The sequence below is a fragment of the Xylocopa sonorina genome, chromosome 6 (assembly GCF_050948175.1).
Source record: "Xylocopa sonorina isolate GNS202 chromosome 6, iyXylSono1_principal, whole genome shotgun sequence".
Classification (NCBI taxonomy): Eukaryota; Metazoa; Arthropoda; class Insecta; order Hymenoptera; family Apidae; genus Xylocopa; species Xylocopa sonorina.
In genome coordinates this window covers 3,752,087-3,774,166 of record NC_135198.1, presented here as the reverse complement: position 1 = coordinate 3,774,166, position 22,080 = coordinate 3,752,087, and the positions used below count along the sequence as shown (strand labels likewise).

The window sequence follows — 22,080 nt, the reverse complement described above, 5'->3', positions numbered from 1 at the left end:
AACGTCACAGACTGCATCGATCAATCGAACAATCGCAACTGAAAGACACGCTCACCACCGCGATCGATATTTCGCAATATCATTTTTTCCACCCATCCAATATCATATCATTGATATAAAACATAAGAATCTTACGTAACAAATGTACACATAGATGCGTCGACAACGAGTCCCAACGATCGCATCCGTTATCAGAAGTCCCTTTAGACTTCATCCCCTTTAAATATTGGATTTATTGGTTATCGTCGGTTCGATAATGAGGGCGTTGCACATTTGGCAAATATTTTTTTCTGCCGGATACGAGGCACGAGCAGCCGCCTCGCCATTGTGGCACATGCGTATATTACGCTCCACCTTTATCAGAGGCGATATCTGAGCGTCGTATCTGTAATAAGATAACGTGCCATCGCGTCGAGTAAAAGAGCCTCGCCTCTGCCTTGACGTCGCTCGGTTTTACCATTGTACTGGCCTGTTTTTCTGCTGCACGGAGGGAAAAGGGCGGGAATCGGGCGAGTTCGAGTGTGAAAATTGGCCGGAAACCGCGACGGTGGCACCACCATGTGATTACGCCATCGATTTCGACGATCGCATCGATAATCGCCGTGTCTAATTGAAAAGCGGACGTCGTCGATCGATCTCGACTTCTTTCAACGGTGTAACTGTGTCAACTGGAGTTTCCTCGTGTCCGGATAATTACTCTTCCTGGTGGATCGTATGGATTCTGAAGCAGAGGGTGTCTAATCGAAGAAATTCGGTGCTGGGTGGATCTCTGACGCGGGCGATCGTGGGAGGTATTCTGTGAATCGGAGAGGACGTCATCACAGGTGATTCATCTTGACCAACAAACTGTCGTGCACGTGTATTAGAATATGTGTGACTGGTGTTAGCGTTGCGATCGTAATAATCGAAGGGATTTAGGGTGCTCGCGAAATTTTCGATTGAAACTATCGAATAGATTGATTCTTATCAGTGATGTTTCTCTGCTATTGGCTATACATATTGTAAATATTATTTCATGCACGTAATTACTTTCTTAGTCGAAATATATTATCTCGAAATATTATCTTGGATTTACTAAAACTTTCTTCGATGCATAGTTAGTGAAATTAAAGAAAAAGAATAAGAATGCTAATTCTCAGTAAAATAGTCGATAAATTTGACAAACGATGAAACTACTGCTCTTGTTAATTTCGAAAACGATTCTTTAATTTTTCCTTCGAATTTACCCCTGAATTTCCAAGCCCAATCAATTGCGAATTTCATTTTCTCAAAGGGATGACTGCACATCCCGAAGAAGCGATACAGCCAGAAGTGGAAGGTTCTTTAAGTGGACCAGCCAACCCTATACCGGACCAGTCGATAGACTGCGGTTGCAAACAATTGCCATGTCCGAAATTAGCAAGATTTGCAACCAGACCTCTTTTCGTTGGGCTACTGTCATGGGTGGGATTGGTCCAAGCCGCTGCTCACGCGTACCTTCACATAGCAGCCCCTACGATAGCGCGGAGGTACCAATTCGATCCCTATCTAGTGGGTATGTGTTTCGATTACTTCAATTATACTATATCCAAATGCTCAACGAAAAAATTGTTCATTTTCAGAATAATTAAATTCATTTTACTATTACCGATAAACTATAATAATTATATGAATTGTTTTTGGCTGAAATTTAAAATAATTTATCTACTGTATCGTGCACTTCACGTAATATTTCAATTATTCACGTATTATTTAAAAATTTTTATAAAACGCTCTGTTTAAATTCTACAGAATGGGTGCTGGTGATATCAGACTTGACACCCTTCGTTCTTGGGATAGTCGTCGCATATTGGGGTAACAGAATTCACAGAGCCGCCTGGATTGGTGCGGTAGTTCTTCTGCAAAGCGTTTCGTATTTCGTTATGATAATCCCGCATCTGACCCATCAGACGAAAGTTGCCGAGGAAACGGAAAATTTCACGCATCTCTCGATATACGCAGGTATTCACTGAAAGTTATAACAGAAAGGCAATATTACACTAGAATAAAATTATTTCGCAGACGATAGCCGAGAGCTGTGCAACGTGGCGTCATCGAGAATCGTTCCAACAGAGGATGAATCCTGCTACTTCACGTTAGCAGTGATGATAGTTATGCAAATTATATCTGGTGTAGCCAATATTGCGTACTTTGCTTTGGGCATCTCCTACTTAGACGACAATACTAAAAATAAACACGTGGCCCCTTTCATCGGACTCCTCATCGCTGTGAAAATTATGGGTGTCCTTTTTGGATTTATCTTGGCGTGGGGTTGCCTTAGGTGAGTAACAGCGATCAATGAATTTCACTTTCGTATTCTAATGTCGTATCACAAATTTCTAAAGTAAAATTCAAACACTTGGAATACACACAAGATTCAATACTTTGTGAAAATTCTTCTCGACACAGGATCGACGCGGTGGATTTAACGCCCATAGAATCGTACAGGGAACAAATCGGGGCGTGGTGGTTAGGCTTACCGATCCTCACCATACTACTTGTCGTCCCTGGCTTATTGCTTTCGTGGTTCCCACGAATGTTATTATCCGAGGTAACTGGTGATCATTTTTAGCCAATTAAATACTACCTAACATATACAGAGTCGATAATCATAATTATGCGAGTATATACGTTTAAAGAAACTTATACTTTTCAATACTCATTACTTCGATATAAAGAACTCGATATTTTTTTATCTCCTTCGATCTTAATTATATCTTCGCGCTATAAAATAATTTTAATAACTAAAAAATAATCAACTTTCTCTTATTTACATCGCTACAATTCTCATTCCACCGAATGCACTAAAACTGCGAATGAACTGCAATAATAAGCTTTTTTAATTTAGAAGCGCTGCTAATTATCGAAATGATTGTTCTTTGAATCAGGCCGTGGAACAAGGTGCCGCCTCGTTACTGAACGGCTCCACGAACTACGATCAGACATCTCTAAGCGAGACCAGACAAAAGGCAGGCGATTCCAATTTTTGGCCATCGTTAGCCAGACTGGTCGCAAACAAAACGCTAATCTGTCAAATCCTAGCTTGTACCCTCTACATCACAGCCATTATAAATTTCATGGCTTTCGAGAATCTTATAGCAGAGTCGCGATTCCACGTACCGAAGCCGACAGGAATGCTGCGAGGCTTAGGCGATCCGAGTCTATCGAGACTAGTAACGAGTAAGTTAGACCAGTGACAGAACAAGAATATGTAATTAATAACACAAATTAATGTTTCTCATCGTTTCAGACATCTTGAAACCTATACTGGTCAGTTTAATCGTGATTATTTCCGGTTTCGTAATTACCAAGGCGAAGCCCACAGCCAGAAGTATCATCGGTTACAGCACTATAGCAACCCTTATAGCGTTGGGAATCATTTTTACGTTGTCTGCAGCGCGTTGCATCAACAATCCGATAGTTGGCGTCAGAAAGAACTCGTAAGTAAACTGACAGAGTGTTCAGAAATGTGTGAAATATTAGTTCAATCGGTGTAGTTGTAGTTTTTGGAGCGTATGTGTGATACGTGCTTGCCATTTCTAGTTTAGTCCTACTGCAATTCTGCAACAAACATTGCGGCTGCTCGAACGACGCCGACTTCCGGCCTGTCTGCGACAGCGGAGGCGAATACACTTACTACAGCCCCTGCCATGCTGGCTGCACCAGCTCCTCTGTAAAAAGCGGTATGACGATTTATAGTAACTGCGAATGCGTGAAATCAATGACGGGGGTGGACGAAGCGACTGATGGGTCTTGTAACTTGAATGATTGTCAGTTTAGCTGGTTGGTTTTCGAGGTGAGTATTGCGTTAAGATTCCATCATTCTACTGTTTTATAATATTTTACTGCTACAATTTTTACGGTTTTTATATCAGAAAACGTATTATTGTAATTTGTATCGGTGCATTTAGTAATCTAGAAAATTTGCAAACTTAGTGATGAAATGTAGTTTCATAGTTTCTGTGAAAGAGAAATTGAAAGCAGTGGTTGATGTATCGACGATTAGTAACGATCCGAATTGCGAGCTGAGAAATTCGAGATACCAGTCGCATAATTAACTAACTTACAAAGTCCTAAAACAAAAACTATAATCTACAAATTTAATTCGCGAATGAAATCAGTGATTCATATTGGTCCCCAGTTTGGAATTCTCATAACGTACATGCTAATTGCTTCGACACTCGTGGGAGACTTATTGGTGATCCTAAGATCGGTGAACGCGCAAGACAAGGCGATCGGCATAGGGTTTTGGATGACCTGCGTGGCGTTGGTGGCGAACGTACCCGGGAAAATTATTTACGACGTGATCGCAAATCTGACATGTCAATACTGGGGCACTCATGGAACCATGTGTCGTCTTCACGACGGTTTACATCTTGGCAATTATCTGTGCTATCTGACCGGCTCGTTACTGGGACTGTGCGTTCTATTAAGGGTCATAGTCTGGTTCTTCTGTGAAAACATCGAACTCTACGCAGAGAAAGAGATCAAAATGATAAACGAGGTCGAAATGCATGACTTTATTCGTAACCTTACCGCTGCACCCTTACAGCAAACGCAACAAACGAACGATGGCCAAAACAGTAAGTTGTAACAACAACGCTCATATGATTTTCTGATGAATTACGAACGCTTCCTTAAATTCGATTTTAAATCACAGTCGTTCTCAATCGTAACTCTCGATCTAAATTCAAATTTAAGAAAGCATTCTCTGAAAACTAAACCTACACGCGTGTCTCCTAAACAAAACTATAAAATGAAATTAAAGACAACAGTAAAGAAATGCTTCTCCAATTATATCCTGTGTTTAACTTTAGATGAAACTTCGGTTCAAGTAGAAGTTACAAACGAATCCACGCGAAACCGAGTGAACACCCCGAGCGAGCAGCCAGAAGAAGAAGAGGACGCGAACGACACCGAGGATGTACCACTGAAATACGGTCCTTTGGGTCCTGGAAATCGTCGAACCGATTCGAAGTCTACTCTCAGCCAAGGATCGCAAACGCCACAGCCAAGGATCGGGAACTTGGACTCAGAGGACGATCTAAGTTCGAGCGACGAAGGTAGTTCGAGCAAGAAGGACTCGAGCCCAAAGGTAGCGTACAGACCGTTGGACATCGACTCGGACGTGGAGAGTGATCTAAGCAGCATGGAGCCAAGGTCACGTAGACGCGTCTCGAGCAGGGAGTACGATCCTACATTCAGCATCGATGGAAAATCGCCGTTCAGACGGGAGTTCCCCAATCCGGACAACTACGACGATCCCAGGCTAAGCAGAAGATGGACTGCATCGCCTCAGAGTTCTCAGAGTCCTCAGAGTTCTCAAAGTCCTCAGAGTCCTCCAGTTCCTGAGAGTCCTCAGATAGACGGTTCTTCGAAAACCGACAGCTTCGAGTACTCGAGGAAGAGAGACGACGACGTGTTCCAGAAGAAAGGTGACTTCAACGAAGTTGGTATACCTCTGGTGAATCCAGTGCGCTCGCCAACGAGGAGTACTAAACCGTGGATCAAGCCGTATGGGGGGATTGGCAAGCTGCAAGCTGGTAGGCCGATGCCACCGAAGAGATTGTCATCTAGGGGCGAGAATTCGTCAGGTTCCAGTAATTCAAACGGTGACAAGGTGATCGAGGATCGACCTGAGTCCCGTGAGAGCGTCAGCTCTCCGAAAACGTCTAGCAAAGGGAGCTTGGGTACGTTGCAGACTGATTTTTGATGTCCAAAGTGCCGGATTGATCGAAGAGTAATTACAGGTAGAGTCAATTCAGGGGTGGTCGATGCGTTACCCACCCGTGGCATTTTGGGACGCTGTAATTTTGCATTTATGTTCAGCAATTGCACAGTATTTGTCCGTATTGTCTGTAATGAGAATATGTCTGAAACAGATATTTGCAATTGCGGAAGAGGTGGTACTATAAGGTCGAGAACCAATTAGCTAGCTTCTCATCTGTCGCAGTAGAGTAGAACCTCCATTATTTGGCCATCCGTTAGTCAATCGTTCTAGTTTCTCAATAATTCGTTAACCAAGTAGTCTTCGATAAATGTTCATTAAGAGTCGTTTATTGATCTGTATGGTTAGAATCACAATTTTAATATCTGTTAGTTGGAGAGTTTTAACATTTGTGTAGCGGGGTTGTTCAAGAATGGTGCATGAGTTTTGGGGGTGTGCAATTTATGGAGATGCATCCAATTACATAGAGCTATAAACAATTTCACTTGCGCGTTGTGATGTGAGGATTCTCGAATGTATAAGTGTACGATGTGTATCAATCGATGTATGTCTGATCCTCGAACGATGGAGGAGTGGAATACGTGACAAGAGAGGAACGACGGAAGGTGCATATAATTTTATTTAAAATATATCTCTATACATGTAGATTAATATTAATTTTTCTTTGCGTTATTTTCAATTTACACATTTGATTTTGGTTTAAATAGATGAGAAGGTTATATGAAAGTGCATTGTGTTAATTGGTATCGTATAATCTTAGAAGACGAAAAGTAAAAACATTATTTTATAATAATCACCACAGTCTCTCAAGGGAACATATTTGATTAGTGTCAAAATTAAGAGAGGATAAATAGAACGCTTTTAAAATATCCAGTAGGGACTTACCTTAATTATTTATTCTTAATCGTTGCATAGTCGAACATTACTATCGACAAACCAATTAAATTAGATTTGAACACTATTGGTAGAAATTAAATTGCTCGTGCATCATATATCGTGTATATTTGTAATGATCAATTTAGAAATACTGAGTAGAATATTTTTATATAAAACTTATATTTTTATTTATTTAATTTCGTTTATTTATAATGAAGCTGCAGCTTAAATTTTCGAAATTATTTTTGCCGAAAACGAAACACCAGGCACAGAACAAAATATATATCTCTTCTTATTATTAAAGAAAGGAACCACTTTCACAAATGATGGGTGAAGTTATGTCAATGCAGGCCTTTGCGAGTAAAATCGTTTTATTGAAAGATATATACTACTAAAATAAAAATTTTAAAATACAACAAGTTTCTATTTAAAATTAAAATCATCTAATTTATTTCTTCTCTTTGTTATTATCGCTATATTAGTTTCGCTATTGAAACTGTATACTGTACAACGTAACAACATACCATGCATCAATATACCTTTATTAAGTGAACATGTTCTATCAAATATTAGCAGATAAAAATTTTAAGAATCTATCGATTTCTATTTCGCCTAGGAATTAAATCAGCCAATTATACAGCCAATCGTGTGCAGCTCTCCTTCCTTGACATTATTGTTACTTAATTGGCCTAACTTTCAGTATCGTTTCTATTTGCATTTGCTTTTACACCACGCGAAAATTAATCTCTTTCGAATAAAAAATAATCATTGTATTCGAGTAACTTCTGAGCTTAATGTTATCCAAGAACATTGCGTTCTATTATTTTAAGAAAAAAAAACGTGATACATTACACCATATGATTAAATTTAAAATTGAAACACTTTCTCTCGCCACTGGCCACAAATTCTTATCCATAGGTTTATGCTTTCGTACGCGAAAGCAGAGTTCGCGTCTGATCCGAACGTCTTATACTACTGCGAATCCTTCTTAACGCTTATCCTTAAAACTCTCGTGAGCGATGAAGAGACATCATCGATAATGGATAAAATAAATTGGGGATAGTAAAAAATAAAATTGACGTTCGTCTTGAAAATGGCGTGCCTCATAAGTGAACTAGTCGACGGTAAGTTCTATCTGAGGTACTACGAGCTTTTAAATATCTAAGAAGTTGCTTAAGGTACTTGTAAAGTCTTTATGCGTCGGCCCTCCCGTCCTCCTTTTTTTTTTCTTCCCCATCTTTTCATTTTATTCCTCTTCGCCAACGACTTCGCCTTCAACCTTTACCTCGCATTTCCTTGAAACGTAATGATCTGACTAGATCGTTAATGGCTCACTTTCAAAGTGTCTCCCCGGGTTCCTCGGCTATGTCTTTCAGCTCGATCTCTTCGTCGAAGATCTTTACGTCTTTCACGAAATACCAGACGCCCACGTCGAACAACGTACCGATCGTTACGAACGCTGAGGAAAAGAGAATGACGATTACAAAAAACGGTGACGTTTTCAGCACACGAAAGTTTTTGCTTTACGCGCGTACGTTTATGTAACTCGATTGCGTCACTGGAAAATGGTGCGTAGACCGTAGAGCGATCGACGGGGATACGAATGGAGGGGAGAACCCCCACTCGAAGTCGCGACGAATCGCGATGGACCTCTAAGTCAGGTGGGGGAATACGGACAATGAGAGGGGAGCAGCGTTCGACGGAGGGGACTAGTCTGTCACCAGCTTTCAGTGACTCGAGCGTAACGTGACGTATAAGTGTCAAGGAGATTCAGTGACAACTTACTGGCTGCGGTGAAGTTTAGCAGGTATCTCAGCGTTTCTCCGTTGTACAGCCAACAGTTTCCTGTACCCGAGCAAGTCTTTCCCCAAACTACGCAGGTCTTATCTGCGAACAGGTAACATTTTTATTTGATATATCTTGAATGTGTTAAACAATCGGACGATAACATTGACGGACGTCGCATGGAGATAAAAGTGGTTAAATAATATCGATTTTTTCGCGAACTGCGTAAGTGATAAGTGAAATGTACAAGTATGTTGTATTATTATCAATCGCTGGAAGAAATAGAAGGAACGAGAGAAACATTCTGCGTCGTGTTCGTAGCGAGTTTGCACGCGCTTGTTATGCGACCTTCGAAGTTGTTTCTCCTCGAAACCCAGCTGTCAAACGCAATTTCATTATCCTCAGATGCTCCGTTTATTTCGACGTTCAGAATTGTTCTCAGAATTTCCTAATGCGTTTGTTAATTATTTACACGTTCCATATCAATTCTTTTCGTTCAAGCTGCTGGCGACGTACACGCTCCACGTTTCGCAATTAAATATTTTTGCCTTTTGGCATATACTTTACAATTTTAACAATAGCATAACGACCATAATTATAAAGAAAATAATGTAGAGTTTAAGAAGCATAATATAATAAAGCAATAAATTTAGATTCATGGTGAAGTTTACGTTACAAATCTGCTTGCATTCCTCGTTTTACAATGAGAATGTCAACGGCTTGAACGGAAGTTCGAAGTTCAACGTGGAAACTTAATGGTACTTTCGATCTTACCTAAGATAAACCCAAACAAAATAGGAGAAGGTATAAACGCGAATAAACTCATGATGGTCAATCCAAAGCCCATGGCCACCGTTTTATCCTTCTCGTCGACGCATCTGACGGAGACCAGAAAGTTGGACGCTCTTCCGGTTGCGCCGCTGAACTTGAGCAAACAAACCACAGCGAGGAAGATGTAAAACTTGTGCATACAATCGACGGGGCATGCACCGGGCACCGCGGTGCCCAATAGCGGCATTTCCGGCGCGATCGTCTCGACCGGAAGTTCCGTTGTGCGCGGCCACGTGTTGTTCGTGAACAAAAATGGTATAGGATGCGGAGACTTTGATTTTATGCAGCTGCATTCTGTGTACATCTTACTGCCATTCGTTTGTATCTGAAAATAATCAATTGAATTGCAAATAATTATGCGTTCGTTAAAATCGGCATAGTACCTCAAAATATCGATTAACAGAATAATAAATCAGTACAGTGCCTCAAAATAATAAAGTAAAAAATCGATACAGCTGTACTTAAGAGACAAATCTTTGCACTTAAAATGTTAAAATTTCTACCCGACAAATTGCAATTTAATCATCTAAAATTCTGCGTATACTATGCTCTCTAGATTCTAAACAAGCATAGAGCAATTTATATGCAGAGCTCTGTAAACAACGAAACGAATTCTCTCCTCGAGAAATCGAAAATATTCCATTGTCGAACCTTCATATTTCGACATCCAGCGTGACAAGCCGAGATGAACGTTTGGCCGTGTTCAGAGCAAACGGGACTGTAAGTAACGTAGTCGCAGTGGCATTCTTCATTGCACGGAAGCAGCGTCTTCAGAGCGCCATCCGATTGCACGGTGATCTGGCTGTCGTTCGCGGAGCAGCCAAGGAAAGCGTACGAGATCATCCCCATGATCGATATCGCCCCAACCATCACGTTCCACGCTGCCATGTACCTCGCCTTGGGCTTGTACTTGGAGATGACCAGACCAGAAAGCAGGATCCCAAACGCGCTGAAGATCAGACCGACCGTACCGGTTATCAACGATGAAACGGATGCGGATTGCTTGTACTGCGTCTCGATGTATTTGGGCATGAAGATCCAGTAGGGCATGTAGCCCATGAAATAGAAGACGGTCGCGAGATTGTTGCACATCAGAGTGGTGTTGGTCAGCAACCGTTTGAACGTCCTCATCATGTCGGAGAACGAGGCTGGCAGTTCCGGTTCCTCGCCACCTTTTATGTTCGCCGCTGATTTGCTCTGCTCCAACGCCAACGCTTTACGAGCCGCGGCTCTGGGCAGAGTTTTCGGGAAGAGCGCAATTATGCTGGCGAAGACGAAGAGGAGGAACGCCAGGATGATCCAACCGAGCCACCAGGCGCCTAGCCACCTGTTCGCGTTTAACAATCGAACAGTGTTAACGATAACGATCGTGAGATAAGTTTCACGCGATTTTTAACGTCGTTTCGTTGTTATTTTAATAATTAAGAGCTGCGAGGTATGGTTTAGTTTACCTTGGGTCCTGCGTTGTAATTGTGGGCGTCAGTGAGGGGCTGATGTAGAATTTCAGAGCGAACGAAGCGAGGCCATAACCAATGGCTGGCCCCAACATTCTCAGGAAGTACGAGAAACTGATCAATGCTGGTGTCTTCGATTTCTGTATGTTGTCGTCCATGTAAGACACCCCTAATGTGTAGTAGAGCGAACCACCGACTCCCGATACCAATTGCGCTATGAAAAGTAACACTTGGGGGGCGTAATTTTCGTCGGCGTCCTCGCATTCGTTCTCTTGACTCTCTTTTCCACGGCATAAGAATTTTCTGTATTTGTCAGGTATGTGACTCGAGTTCACGTTCTCCGGTTTCGCGCCATATTCCTTGGTGAGCAGAAGAGCGTCTTCACCTGGGCCGTACAGGAAGTGGGGCAACATCGTTAAACAGCAGAAGAGGACCACCTGAAGAGGAAGGGTAAACAGATGTTTAATTGTTTTCTTCCTTTTTTTTTTTGAGAAGAAGAATTTAATTTGTACTGCAGTGGTCTCATTGCATTATAAAATAGTAATGAGCACCTTCTTTGTTGCAAACACATTATGATCTATATTGAAATCATATTTTCTGGACGATTATTTTATTAACTCGTATATCGAAAAAAATTTTTTATTATTGTTGGTTACTACGTACTGAAGGAGAAAAGGGGTTGAGATATAAAGTATGGGTTGTTTGAAGTATTAGTTAAAGTGTCATCCTATCCAGAATAAAATAGCTTTATAGTATCTGAAAAGAAATTGAGTTCGTATGCTTAAGAGAATGATTAATTATGATAGGAAATTCAAATAAAATATGGACTCGATACTGTATCTGCATCAGTATTGCCTATCTTTAGCAGCTGATATTTGCCATAAAACGTACTCCTTTGGTAATGCGAGCACGATCTCTAATATTTACACCTGTCTGATTAAACAAACTCCGTCTGGAAAATTGCATTCTTTTGAAGTTTTTATATCCAAAAGCGCGCAGCAATTGTTAGAGACGTCTGATTGAGATTGTCTGCAGTTCATATTTGCTATTACGTTATCCGATCGATTGCTCTGGCAATATGTGTCAGGATATAATTCAATTACGTTTATTCGAACATCTTGCAACAGATAACAATTGAAATAACTGCTTGATTAGGAATTGTAACGCGATTAATCGAGAATCTGAGGAAAAGATTTCGAAAATATTAACATTCGTCGATACGATCGTTTACTCGAACAGAATTTGGGGGAAGCTTAATTATCTTAATTACTGCTCTAAATATATTTAAAAAACTGCCATTTGCACAGAGAGAAAATTGTCTAGAAACTTAAATATTCCAAAGCATCCTAAGGAAAGATAGATGTGGTTAATAAGAGCAATATTAATTATTCAAAATTGAGATTAGTTACAAAAATATTTAACAATTATACTCGAGACTAGATAAAAAATCTTATACAGAAATAATTCCTGATTAAACTATCATTGATAAAACACAACATTCAAAATTTCTTCTTAATACAATTTAGGGATACGAATTAGAATCGAACAAAAGTACAGCAATGGAGAACTCGCAAACATCGCGTCTAGTGCCTTCAGCGGTCACTCGAGCCAGTAACCGCTAGAAACCAGACTCGTCTACCGTTCGCCGTAGAAACACAATGGTGGTAGCAAATTTTGCAAAATTTTTCGCGTTACCTACGCCAGACTCGAATTGAACGTCGAGCGTATCAAGCGGGGCGCATCGATAATTAGGTAAGAACAATCGCCAAATTAATTATTGAAAATATCATGACCGGCTAGCTGGTTCGCATACATTGCCAGCGTCTTTTCACTGTCCAATGAATGGGAGCGCTTAGCTAAGCACACGGTGGCGAGACTACGATGGTAAGAGGCGTGAATGAGCGTAGCGCTACGATTTCAACGCTTCCTAATTTAATTAAGAACCGGCCAACCGGAGGGTTATGACGTCTCCTAGATCGTTCTACGGGGCGTATATCGATAGCTGATAGTTTCTCGTGCATTATTTCGTCTGTGCGAAGACAAGCACCGAAAGAGAGACGGGGTGAGGGGTGAGAAATGTACGAGGGTGGAATTTGATAGTTGGGGTTGCGTTTTCGAGCGACGATGGAGTAAAACTTACGGTGTAAATGCCAAATGCGATCCATCGAGGCCTGTGACCCCTTCCTGCGTAGTAAGACAGGACCACCGATACAAACAGTTGCGAGATATCATTGCCCACGGTGATAAGGCCTGGAAGGAGAAATGTTTAATATTTAATATCTTCGCTGCGTGGAAAATAATTAAATCGCTACTGAGTTTATTGATTCGCGATAGTAACTGTAAATATTGGACGAGCATTAAATAGAACATTGTCTGTTTAATGATCCTCGATCGATCGCAACGATTATCGAAGATTTCATTTCATTTGTGGCGGCTACGATTCCCAGTATTTTCTCGTCGCAAATTTTCTAGCGAGATAACAATGCGTTCCCACGACGCAGCGCAGGTCTGGTCACCGCGGATTAGCACTTGGCGACCAGGCCCGCGCGCTTCTGGTTCGTGTCCATCATCCGGGCCAAGCAATCGTTTCCTTTGAGATTTCGTCGCGACTGAGCATTGCCCAGTCGCGTACGGCAGATCCTTAAACTTGGTTTATTTATGACCAATTTCCGTCCGTTGCGTTTCGTGGAAGCGTTCACTCTCCCCGTCCGTGCATCCATCCTTTTCATTCTTGGTTTTCCCATCCTTTTCTGTACACATTTTTAAGGGACGACATTTTCGTCCTCGCGACAGTTCGGTCAGAACAATTCAAGCAGACAGTTCGGTTAGAACGATTCGGTTAGAATAGTTCGTCTAGAACACCCGGTTCGTCTAGAACAGTTCGTTTAGAACAACCTCCACATTCGTTAAGAATTGTGAGGTCGATCAGAGTTTTATTAGAGTCGCGTAGCGACGTGAAGGAATCGTGGCCATAGCACCGCCCCCGCTATTAAGAACTTGTTATTCCACTATTGTTGTCTGTTATATTAAAATTGAGAGCAAAAAGGTCGAGTGTGATTCCTTACTCCCGGTACATCGCCCTCACATTCAATGGAAACAGAACGGAGAAAGAAGAAATTTTTAAATAACCGTGCTATTCTCAAGATTCACCCGCGTACAATCTCCAATTTTCAGTGGCGCCAATTTAAAATTGATAGTACAGACACAAACAATTCTTTTCCAAACACAATAACCCCAAACGATTAAACAACAATATATCCTATAAAAAACATCCTAATTTCTATTGCCTCACCTGTCGTCTTCGAAGGTATCTTGAACCTCTTCTCGATGGTAGTGATGGTACCATTGAAGTACGCGTAACTGGCCGAGAATATACAACCGAGGACACCGTAGAGGAACACGTAGGCCTTCTTGTTGGCAAATCGCTGCAGCGTCGGGTTGCGCAGACACCAAATGCCGCAGGAGGTCTCGTCGGTGATGGGCAGGTCCCTGAAGACGTCCTCGAGGCCTCTGGAGCTCGGGGTGGTCGGCGTGGTCGGCGTGGTCGGCGGCGTCGACGGCACCCTCAACAGCTTCAGGCTCTCGGGCCCGTTCTTCTCGTGGTTGCTCGCGTTATTCTTCATCCTCGATCCGCTGGTTGTACGCGGGCGTGAAACACGCCGCTACGCAGCTTCGCGATCGGTCTGACCTCAATCGATGCACGCGCGTTTTCGATCGACGTCCGCCGCCCTCGCGGCCCTTGGCATCGCTCGTTTTCCACCACCTCGGCGAAACCCTCCCCTGGCGAGCACGCACCGCCGCTTCCGTTTCGATTCCGCCTCGCCGGGTCACGTGTTCTCCATGTTTCCGTGCCGCGGCGGTTTTAAGATCGATCCCGCGTCGATACGATTTTCGTGGTACACGACGCGCGCTCGATGTCGTTCTGTCTGGAAATTCGACGGAGTTTTTTGGGGGGTTCAATCGTTGCTACGTTGGACGGGTGCGATCATGGTTGGATCTTTGCGAGAATCGATCGATCGCGAGAAACGCGGGAAAAGCATCTCGCGGTTTTTCGTAGATTTTGCGGTTGTTCTGACGTTTCGTTGCGAAATGACACGTGAAGTTTGACGATGGATGAAGGGAACAAGTGAGTGGTTAGAAACGATCAGTATTTCAAGTCTTTTTTTAACAATTTCTGTATTGGTAGCCTCGTTGAGTAATTCAATTTGATCTCGATGAAAATGCAATGTTGTATTAAATAGTTCGAGAACGTGGAAAATGATGCGCACGGTAGTAACGACTTTAAGCAGAGATCGCACGGTTCGCTCTCTGATCGATCCATCAAAATCGAAGACAAAATCGAACAAATGGAGATTAATCCGATCGTACACTTTGACAAAACGTTAGCTTACACTTTGCTCTTAATTCCTTCCTACTTCGTTCGACGAGAGCGAACCGTTCACTCGTGCCTGAGCACGTAACGCGCCAAAAACTAGAACGACCAAAACGACCAATTAAAAAGAATACGATATACCACAAGAATAACGCGTCAAAGCTAGCAACCAATTGTTAACATCGCACGAATGTAACGCAACGATCATGAATACGATTAACCACCCCAATAAACACCGCGTAAAACTGCCACAAAATGAACCACCTACCGTGAGACCAGCAGGATACTCAGAAACCAACGACTCTCGGGCTAACCACGAATCGTCACCGAGATCGTCGAGGCGAGAATCGGCCAGTTCGCCACCCCGGGTAAAAATGCGGATACCGTCAGTCCGAAATCGAACGATATTCCTCCCCGACTGAGATCGCGTTCTGCGAGCGACGCAGACGAGACCGCGGAACGGAGCCTCTCCTGTGGATCCCCACTATTCGATCCCCGAAGAACCGATCGGACACGGCAGAGGATCGCGACGCGGAGAACTGTGATGTGCATCTATGGTGCCGCGGTTCGTCTCGGTGTTATCAAGCGTCTTCTACCTCTCTTGCAATCAGTACGCGTCCCCCTCGCCCCGCCGTTTTTATCCCGCCCTCAGTCGCATTCGTGCACCGCGCTCTTCGTCGCCCGCCACCGCGACGATCCCGCGGCCCTCTTCGTCCGATCAACTATGGAACTGTCCACTTGTCGGACATCTATCTCTCAGTCAAGATCTATACCTTCGATAATCCATATTTGCGGTGACTCGTCGATAATCGATCGGGGGGTCCAGTTAAGAACGCAGCCGGGGAGGGAACGCGCGAGCTACGAGTTGATAAAGTTTACCATTGTGGGCGGAGGATGTTGTGAAATTCGTTCGATTGTTTCTGTTCTCTTTTTGTGGACGTTCAGTCGGACGCGAATGGAAGAGTTTGATTGCTAGATGTACAGATGATCGATGATTCTCTGTTGCCTTTGGATCGGTGAATTTTTTTTGAACGTATGCGAGGTTGAAGAGTAATCTGCGATGGTGAAATTTGACGGTTTTTGAAGATAGGGAGGAAGAAATGGAAATGTAACGGGGAATCTTGTCTGTCGATTTGTGATTAATGTCGTTGAGATGGTTTAGAAACGTACTCGACTGGCGAGATGATATGTGATATTGTAATAAGAGATCGTAGTAATAAGTTATTAAAATACGATAATTGTACTCTGTATTACATAAAAATGTCTCTACTTTGCGTGGCCATAAGTTTGCAGCGTTGCCGCTTCTTTGGTTGACTCTTAGCAAATTCTGAGATTTTTAAAAACTAACTTTTTAAGATAAACTGCATAGTTTCTCACATAAAAATTTCGCAAACATAGACTAGAGATTCGTATTTTTTTAATGAAATTCGAAGAACCCAACAAAATGGCAACTTAAGTGCAAATTCAATTTCATTTCAAATAGAATTCCTAACATCAACATTGAGAGGGAATAAATTATCTCCTACAAAATTACTTATCAGGAGACTAGAGCAATATCTTGAATATTTGAATAACAATCACATAATGTTGTTTGCAGTCGTAACAACCATAGAATCGAAGATTCTCTTATCTGATATGTTATATTAAAAATTCACTATACTATCAAGTTCAGCAGTAATTACAATATCACCTTCCAAAAGCAATTCCTTACAAGAGCTAATTATACATTTTTCAGAATTTCAGAAGCACAAAAAACTCAGTGTATCTCGTGCAAAAATGGGAGATCTACATTATCGGTCTATCGAAAGCCCCATAATAGTTCATGAACTTCTTGGCTTCGCAGATACGCAACGCTGCGCGAAATGCAACTCTCCCTCGGGTACATTTTCAAAAACCACAAAAGGAACAACTACACCAAACACAAATGAACGAAGCTTAAAATACAAACGCGTTAACTGAACCAAGCCACCGACACGAGTAAGGAGAACGTGTTAACACGATTCGCGAAAATAGAGAAGGATTGGAAACCAGTCGAAAGAATCGAATACAGAACAACGACGAATAGATCAGCTGGTAATGAGAAGCAGCGACGTCCGTTCTGACAATTGCGACAATCCAATGGAACATTAAAGAGAATTCGCTTCAATTATTTCATAAACAGTGGCATTGAAGGTGTCAGTTTTTAGCCCGGGACCAGTCGACGGGTCGCAGCTTCCGGTTCCTCGCGGCGATGGGTATTCCCACAGAAGGGCTAGGATCGAACGATGCAGATCTCAACTAGATAGACGAGGCCTCGGCTTTGGGTATGGTGTCTATGCTCGTTTCTAGTCAACCTCCGGGAGCAGAAGCTCACATTGTGAACCTATTATGATTTAATAGAGCCGACGTGATGTACACACACGCGCACACCAACGCGGCTGGTAAACTCTTCCGTCTATTCCCGCGTATTGCTAATGGCGCACACCAAACAGCTATACCGCTAATAGCTGCCGGTTAATTGCTGAAATTTAATTTTCCATCGAAGAATGGATTGGCCTGCGACCGTGCCGTCGTCGTCGCTACGACCTCGAGACGCTTTGCCCGCCGTTCCGCCATCATTTTCCCCCAATCGAAAGATCGGACGCGCGCGCAACTTGCACCCAGAGTTTTTCGTTTTTCTATTTCTTTCTTTTATTTTCTTTTATTTTTCTCTAATATTCAGCAACGATGTGGCGACTCTGTTTTGACAGTTTTTTTCTGTTCCCCACGACTGATAAAGTCGAGTGTGCGTTACATTTATCACGGATTACGTTAAATTTAGATACACTATTAGCCGATGTAGAGCCAAGCGATATCGCGATTAATTGTTAGTGTTATCTATGGTTGTTTTTCTGGCCAGGCTATTATCGTCAGTTTTATTCAAATGTTTTCATGTACGAATGAAAATGGTCGTTATCGTGAAACTGTCTTTTCATTGCTGAGATTTTTATTTTAATTTTATAATTTGTTTTTTAATACCGTCTGAATTTTTCTAGTCTTCAAGAATATTGGAAGAAAAAGTTAGAATTTAGTAACGAAACATTTTTTTAGATTAAAATATTGGTATCGTTAGAATTTGGACATTTTTAAGAGTCTAAACGTTCAGTTCTCTAATTTGGCTATTTAATTTAGATTTGATGGCGATCTAATTTCTTCCGTTTTGAGCTATCGACAATGTTCTAGTTGAGCAGATTCGATACAACCTTGAAGCGGAAACGATGGAAGACGTTGCGATTAAAATCTTGTTATCACGATCGCTGAGATAGCATTATTACCAACGGTGCTCGAATTCTATATGTACATATGTCTATTTAGAGGAACATATGGATGAGATACAATTTCTCTCATTATCATTCGACTTAATTGCTTAATTAAAAATGTGCCAAAGAATATACTTTACCTCTCATACCTTACAAATAGCAATTCTACACTGCTAATTCAGGTAATTTAATTAAGCTGTAGAATTTTCGTTTCACAGATTATTTTTGTCTCAATAATAATAAGTCTCCCTCTTTTAGAACCTAAAAATTTTCAGAAACAATTTATATATTTAGTAACATTGGCAAAATAGCATTTTATATATTAGTTAGTTAATTTTAATCGTCATTCAAATTAAATTGCATATGGAAGGTAGAAGGACTAATGCTGAGGGCTCATTTCGGTAGTTTTAGGATAATGATGCCATTTTATAATTCTCTACGACTGCCAGTAATAATTTCTCCTGAAGAGACGTTTCACCCCCAATGTAGAAGCGCGATAAATCAGATAAACTAAATCATTCTTCCATTTTTCTTCATTTTGAGATCATTCAAATCCTACAGTGCAGAGTATATGATACAAGATACATGAAAAATATGCATCACTATAGTTAATTTGGCCTGTATACCCGAAATCATCCCTTAATCTATCGCGCGACTTATTCGTGGTGAAATATGAAACCTCGCACGAGTGAAGACGAGAAACTAAACAATTAATCGATCAGTCAGTCTAGCATTTCATGCGTTCTCGAGCCAAGGGCCAATAGAATCGCGGCGAACGTCGCTCGAACGGGCGAGTACACACATATGTACAAGTCACGAAAGCGCCATTAACCAATTTTGGCATGACTCGTAGGAAATATTCTGCCTCTGACGCTCGCGCGTGTTTCTTTTCCAAACATGTGTCAGAAGTTTCGTTTGTTGGCGAAAATTTACGTCCGCGATAACGCCAGCAATAAATTAACGGAATCCCGTCTCGTCGTTAAGCGAATGGTACGGCTCGCTCTCGTCTTCTCCTCCTGCTCCTTCGATTGAACCTTACGAGATAGTAATTCTATACAGACGGATAAAACTATCACGACTGTGCAACTGTGCGACCCTTTGCACTCGACTTTTTTCCAAACATTATCAATAGAAACTATTGCCAAAATAGCAAAACTTCAACAATAATTTCTATCGTTAACATCTCTCAGCAATAGAAAATTTCCATTTCAATAGAAAACATCAGAGAAATATGTATTTCTTAAAAAGCTACTCTGAACTTAGTTTAACTTTCGTAATCACTAATTAATGCTGATGTCCTCTCAGAGGGGACATCCGGATAGCAAAGAGTTAATTATTTCTAGAATTAAAATAGTGACAAATTTAGAAAATTTCCATTTCAATAGAAAACTTCAGAGAAATATATATTTCTCAAAAAGTTACGGTAGACTAAGTTTAACTTTCGTAATCACTAATTAATGCTAATGTCCCCTCAGAGGGGACATCCGAGTAGCAAAGAGTTAATTATTTCTAGAATTAAAATAGTGACAAATTTAGAAAATCATATCGTCACTACAACTATAACTAATATTATAATGTAATTAAAATCAATTTTCACAGGTTGGAATGGAACGTGGTCATTGGTTTGTTGGATTAGAATTTTTTCAGGATCCACGAAATTAATCGACGCTGAGGATCGTCCGTCGCGCAACATCGAAGCTCGTCCGAGGTTCGCCAGACGTTCGCCGAACAGAATATAATTGAAAATCCACGTTGATATACGAGAACTGCACTGTTTACACGGCTCGTATCGAGACCGCGATTAATTCATGGAAACGAGCCACCGCAACTACCAAGCGGTTCCATCGGGACAACAAATAAAACAATCGTCTGATGTACACGTGGAGCATTTAATTACAACTATCTTTCTGACATGTCGTGTTTAAGAAAGGTAAACGGTCGTAAAAATGTAACTCACTCGGAACAAAAACCTGTACAAGTTTGCTGATTACATTTCCTTATGAGATGCCGTCGAAATAAAATAATTGACGCATGTTCGCGTAATCCGTTCAAACAGAGCGCGAAGCTTCTTTAGCGTCAGCTGGAGCAAAATAAAGTGGAAGGAACGATTGCTCGTGGCAAATATATGGTTTACGATCGTTTCGATTGAATTCGTAACTTTTTTTCTTTGCATCGTAGTAATTTTGCTTCATTTCTCTCGCGTATTATAGTAGATTATTATAGGAAAGTATGCTCGCACACTTTGAAGATTTGACTTTTATTGAAGTGTTATTTTTATTTAGCGATCTGCGATTAGAGACCAGCTTCTAATCGTAATTTATTCAGGATAGATGGAATCTACCTATCAGACGTGCAAATACTTGTTTCGCTCGTATGGATACGATTTTCCAGGAACATTGACTATCAATTAATTCAGAAGGCACATACGGGTACTGTCTTTATTTAAGAAGTATAAAGTGGTATCTTCATCCTGATAAATTCCAGGCAAACAAACATGGTTCGAATGAGGAAGTCGCACAATGTAATTGAGGATTCGTTTTGGAAACGACAGAAAAATTACAATTAATGAGTTTGAGGGAAGATAATGTAATAATCCTTCGGGGAATTCGAAACAAAGTTTTGTATTCACCATAGACATGTTTGTCTCGCTGTGTACTCTTCTTTATTTACGAGTCGTCGAAAAATATTTTTAACGGAATTCAACCTTCAATTTCATTCATTCAATTTCTGTTTTAACTAATTTAATAATTTAATAATTGCTCGTGCGCTCCAGAAATTTTTCAGCTAAAAATTCGTCGTACACTTTTTAGTAAAAGTGTTGTGAAAATTAATGAAGAAGAAATTAAACTAGATAGTTGATGAAAATTCACATGAATTCCATTTCTTCTGATGAAGATTTCCCGATCGAAGAACTGATAATGGCGGCAAGGAAAATATATAAATCGCGTTGCGGCCGCGTGACAATCAGAATTAAAGAGGCAAGGGCTCGAAGAGCTGGTCTTAATGGGTTGACAAATTTCGTTAGACGCGCTGAACGCTACAACCCACTTGCGTTGCTAAATTACGCAGCATTCGTAGAATAGAAGAATCAAGGCCGGACGAGCTGTATTAGAATCATTATTATTACTCACAGTTAATGCTAATCGCCGTTTTTCACGAAGGCGAATGGCCTTTTATTCGCCACGCTGTTTCGCGAACGTAAAGCGAGCATTAGAATTTTGTCAGATTTCTACTTCTCCAGATGATCTCCTACAGAACAGATATCTCATATCTATTTCTAATTTAACTTCTTACTTTTCTCGTTGATACAATAGTCCGTGGCATAGCGTGGTAGAAATTTTGATAAAAGCTCTCAAATTCACTCTGAGGAAGCGAAAGAAAAAAACTTCTCTCGTCTCGAGAAGAAAACAGCGACTCAAGTTTCAAATAAAGTTAATGAGAATAGGATCGCAGGTAGATTTAAAAAATTTCTTTTACTGATTTCAACAAAAATCAGTTACAAATAAATATACGAATACTTTCACTCATCAGTTCTAATAAAATTGGAATAAAAACCACTGATTTCAATTTCCTAATACTTGGCGAACAATACGAAAACCTAACCTTTCCACATTTTAACATACCACGTCCTAACTCTGCAATATATCCATTTTTCATTTTCATCCACGCGTTCTATTACATTCCTCGATTTTCCTTAGCGAATGAAATTCCACGCATCCTATACAAACGCTGACACTT

General features: G+C 41.1%; 2 protein-coding genes across 2 annotated transcripts; one reads left to right on the top strand and one right to left on the bottom strand.

The window, feature by feature from the left end:
- The first annotated feature begins 1,275 nt into the window (after positions 1-1,275).
- Positions 1,276-5,885, top strand: LOC143424593 (solute carrier organic anion transporter family member 1A5). Its single transcript, XM_076896741.1, has 9 exons — positions 1,276-1,534; positions 1,771-1,980; positions 2,041-2,299; positions 2,428-2,569; positions 2,907-3,198; positions 3,269-3,458; positions 3,562-3,814; positions 4,160-4,601; positions 4,836-5,885. Exons 1-9 carry the CDS (start codon positions 1,276-1,278, stop codon positions 5,729-5,731), a joined length of 2,943 nt encoding a protein of 980 aa, XP_076752856.1. The 3' UTR covers positions 5,732-5,885.
- A 1,785-nt stretch (positions 5,886-7,670) lies between these two features.
- On the bottom strand, positions 7,671-14,479 carry Oatp58dc (Organic anion transporting polypeptide 58Dc). Its single transcript, XM_076896368.1, has 7 exons — positions 13,985-14,479; positions 12,833-12,942; positions 10,690-11,129; positions 9,890-10,565; positions 9,182-9,563; positions 8,408-8,509; positions 7,671-8,081 (listed from the first exon to the last, which is right to left on the bottom strand). Exons 1-7 carry the CDS (start codon positions 14,313-14,315, stop codon positions 7,960-7,962), a joined length of 2,163 nt encoding a protein of 720 aa, XP_076752483.1. The 5' UTR covers positions 14,316-14,479; the 3' UTR covers positions 7,671-7,959.
- Positions 14,480-22,080: the final 7,601 nt, after the last annotated feature.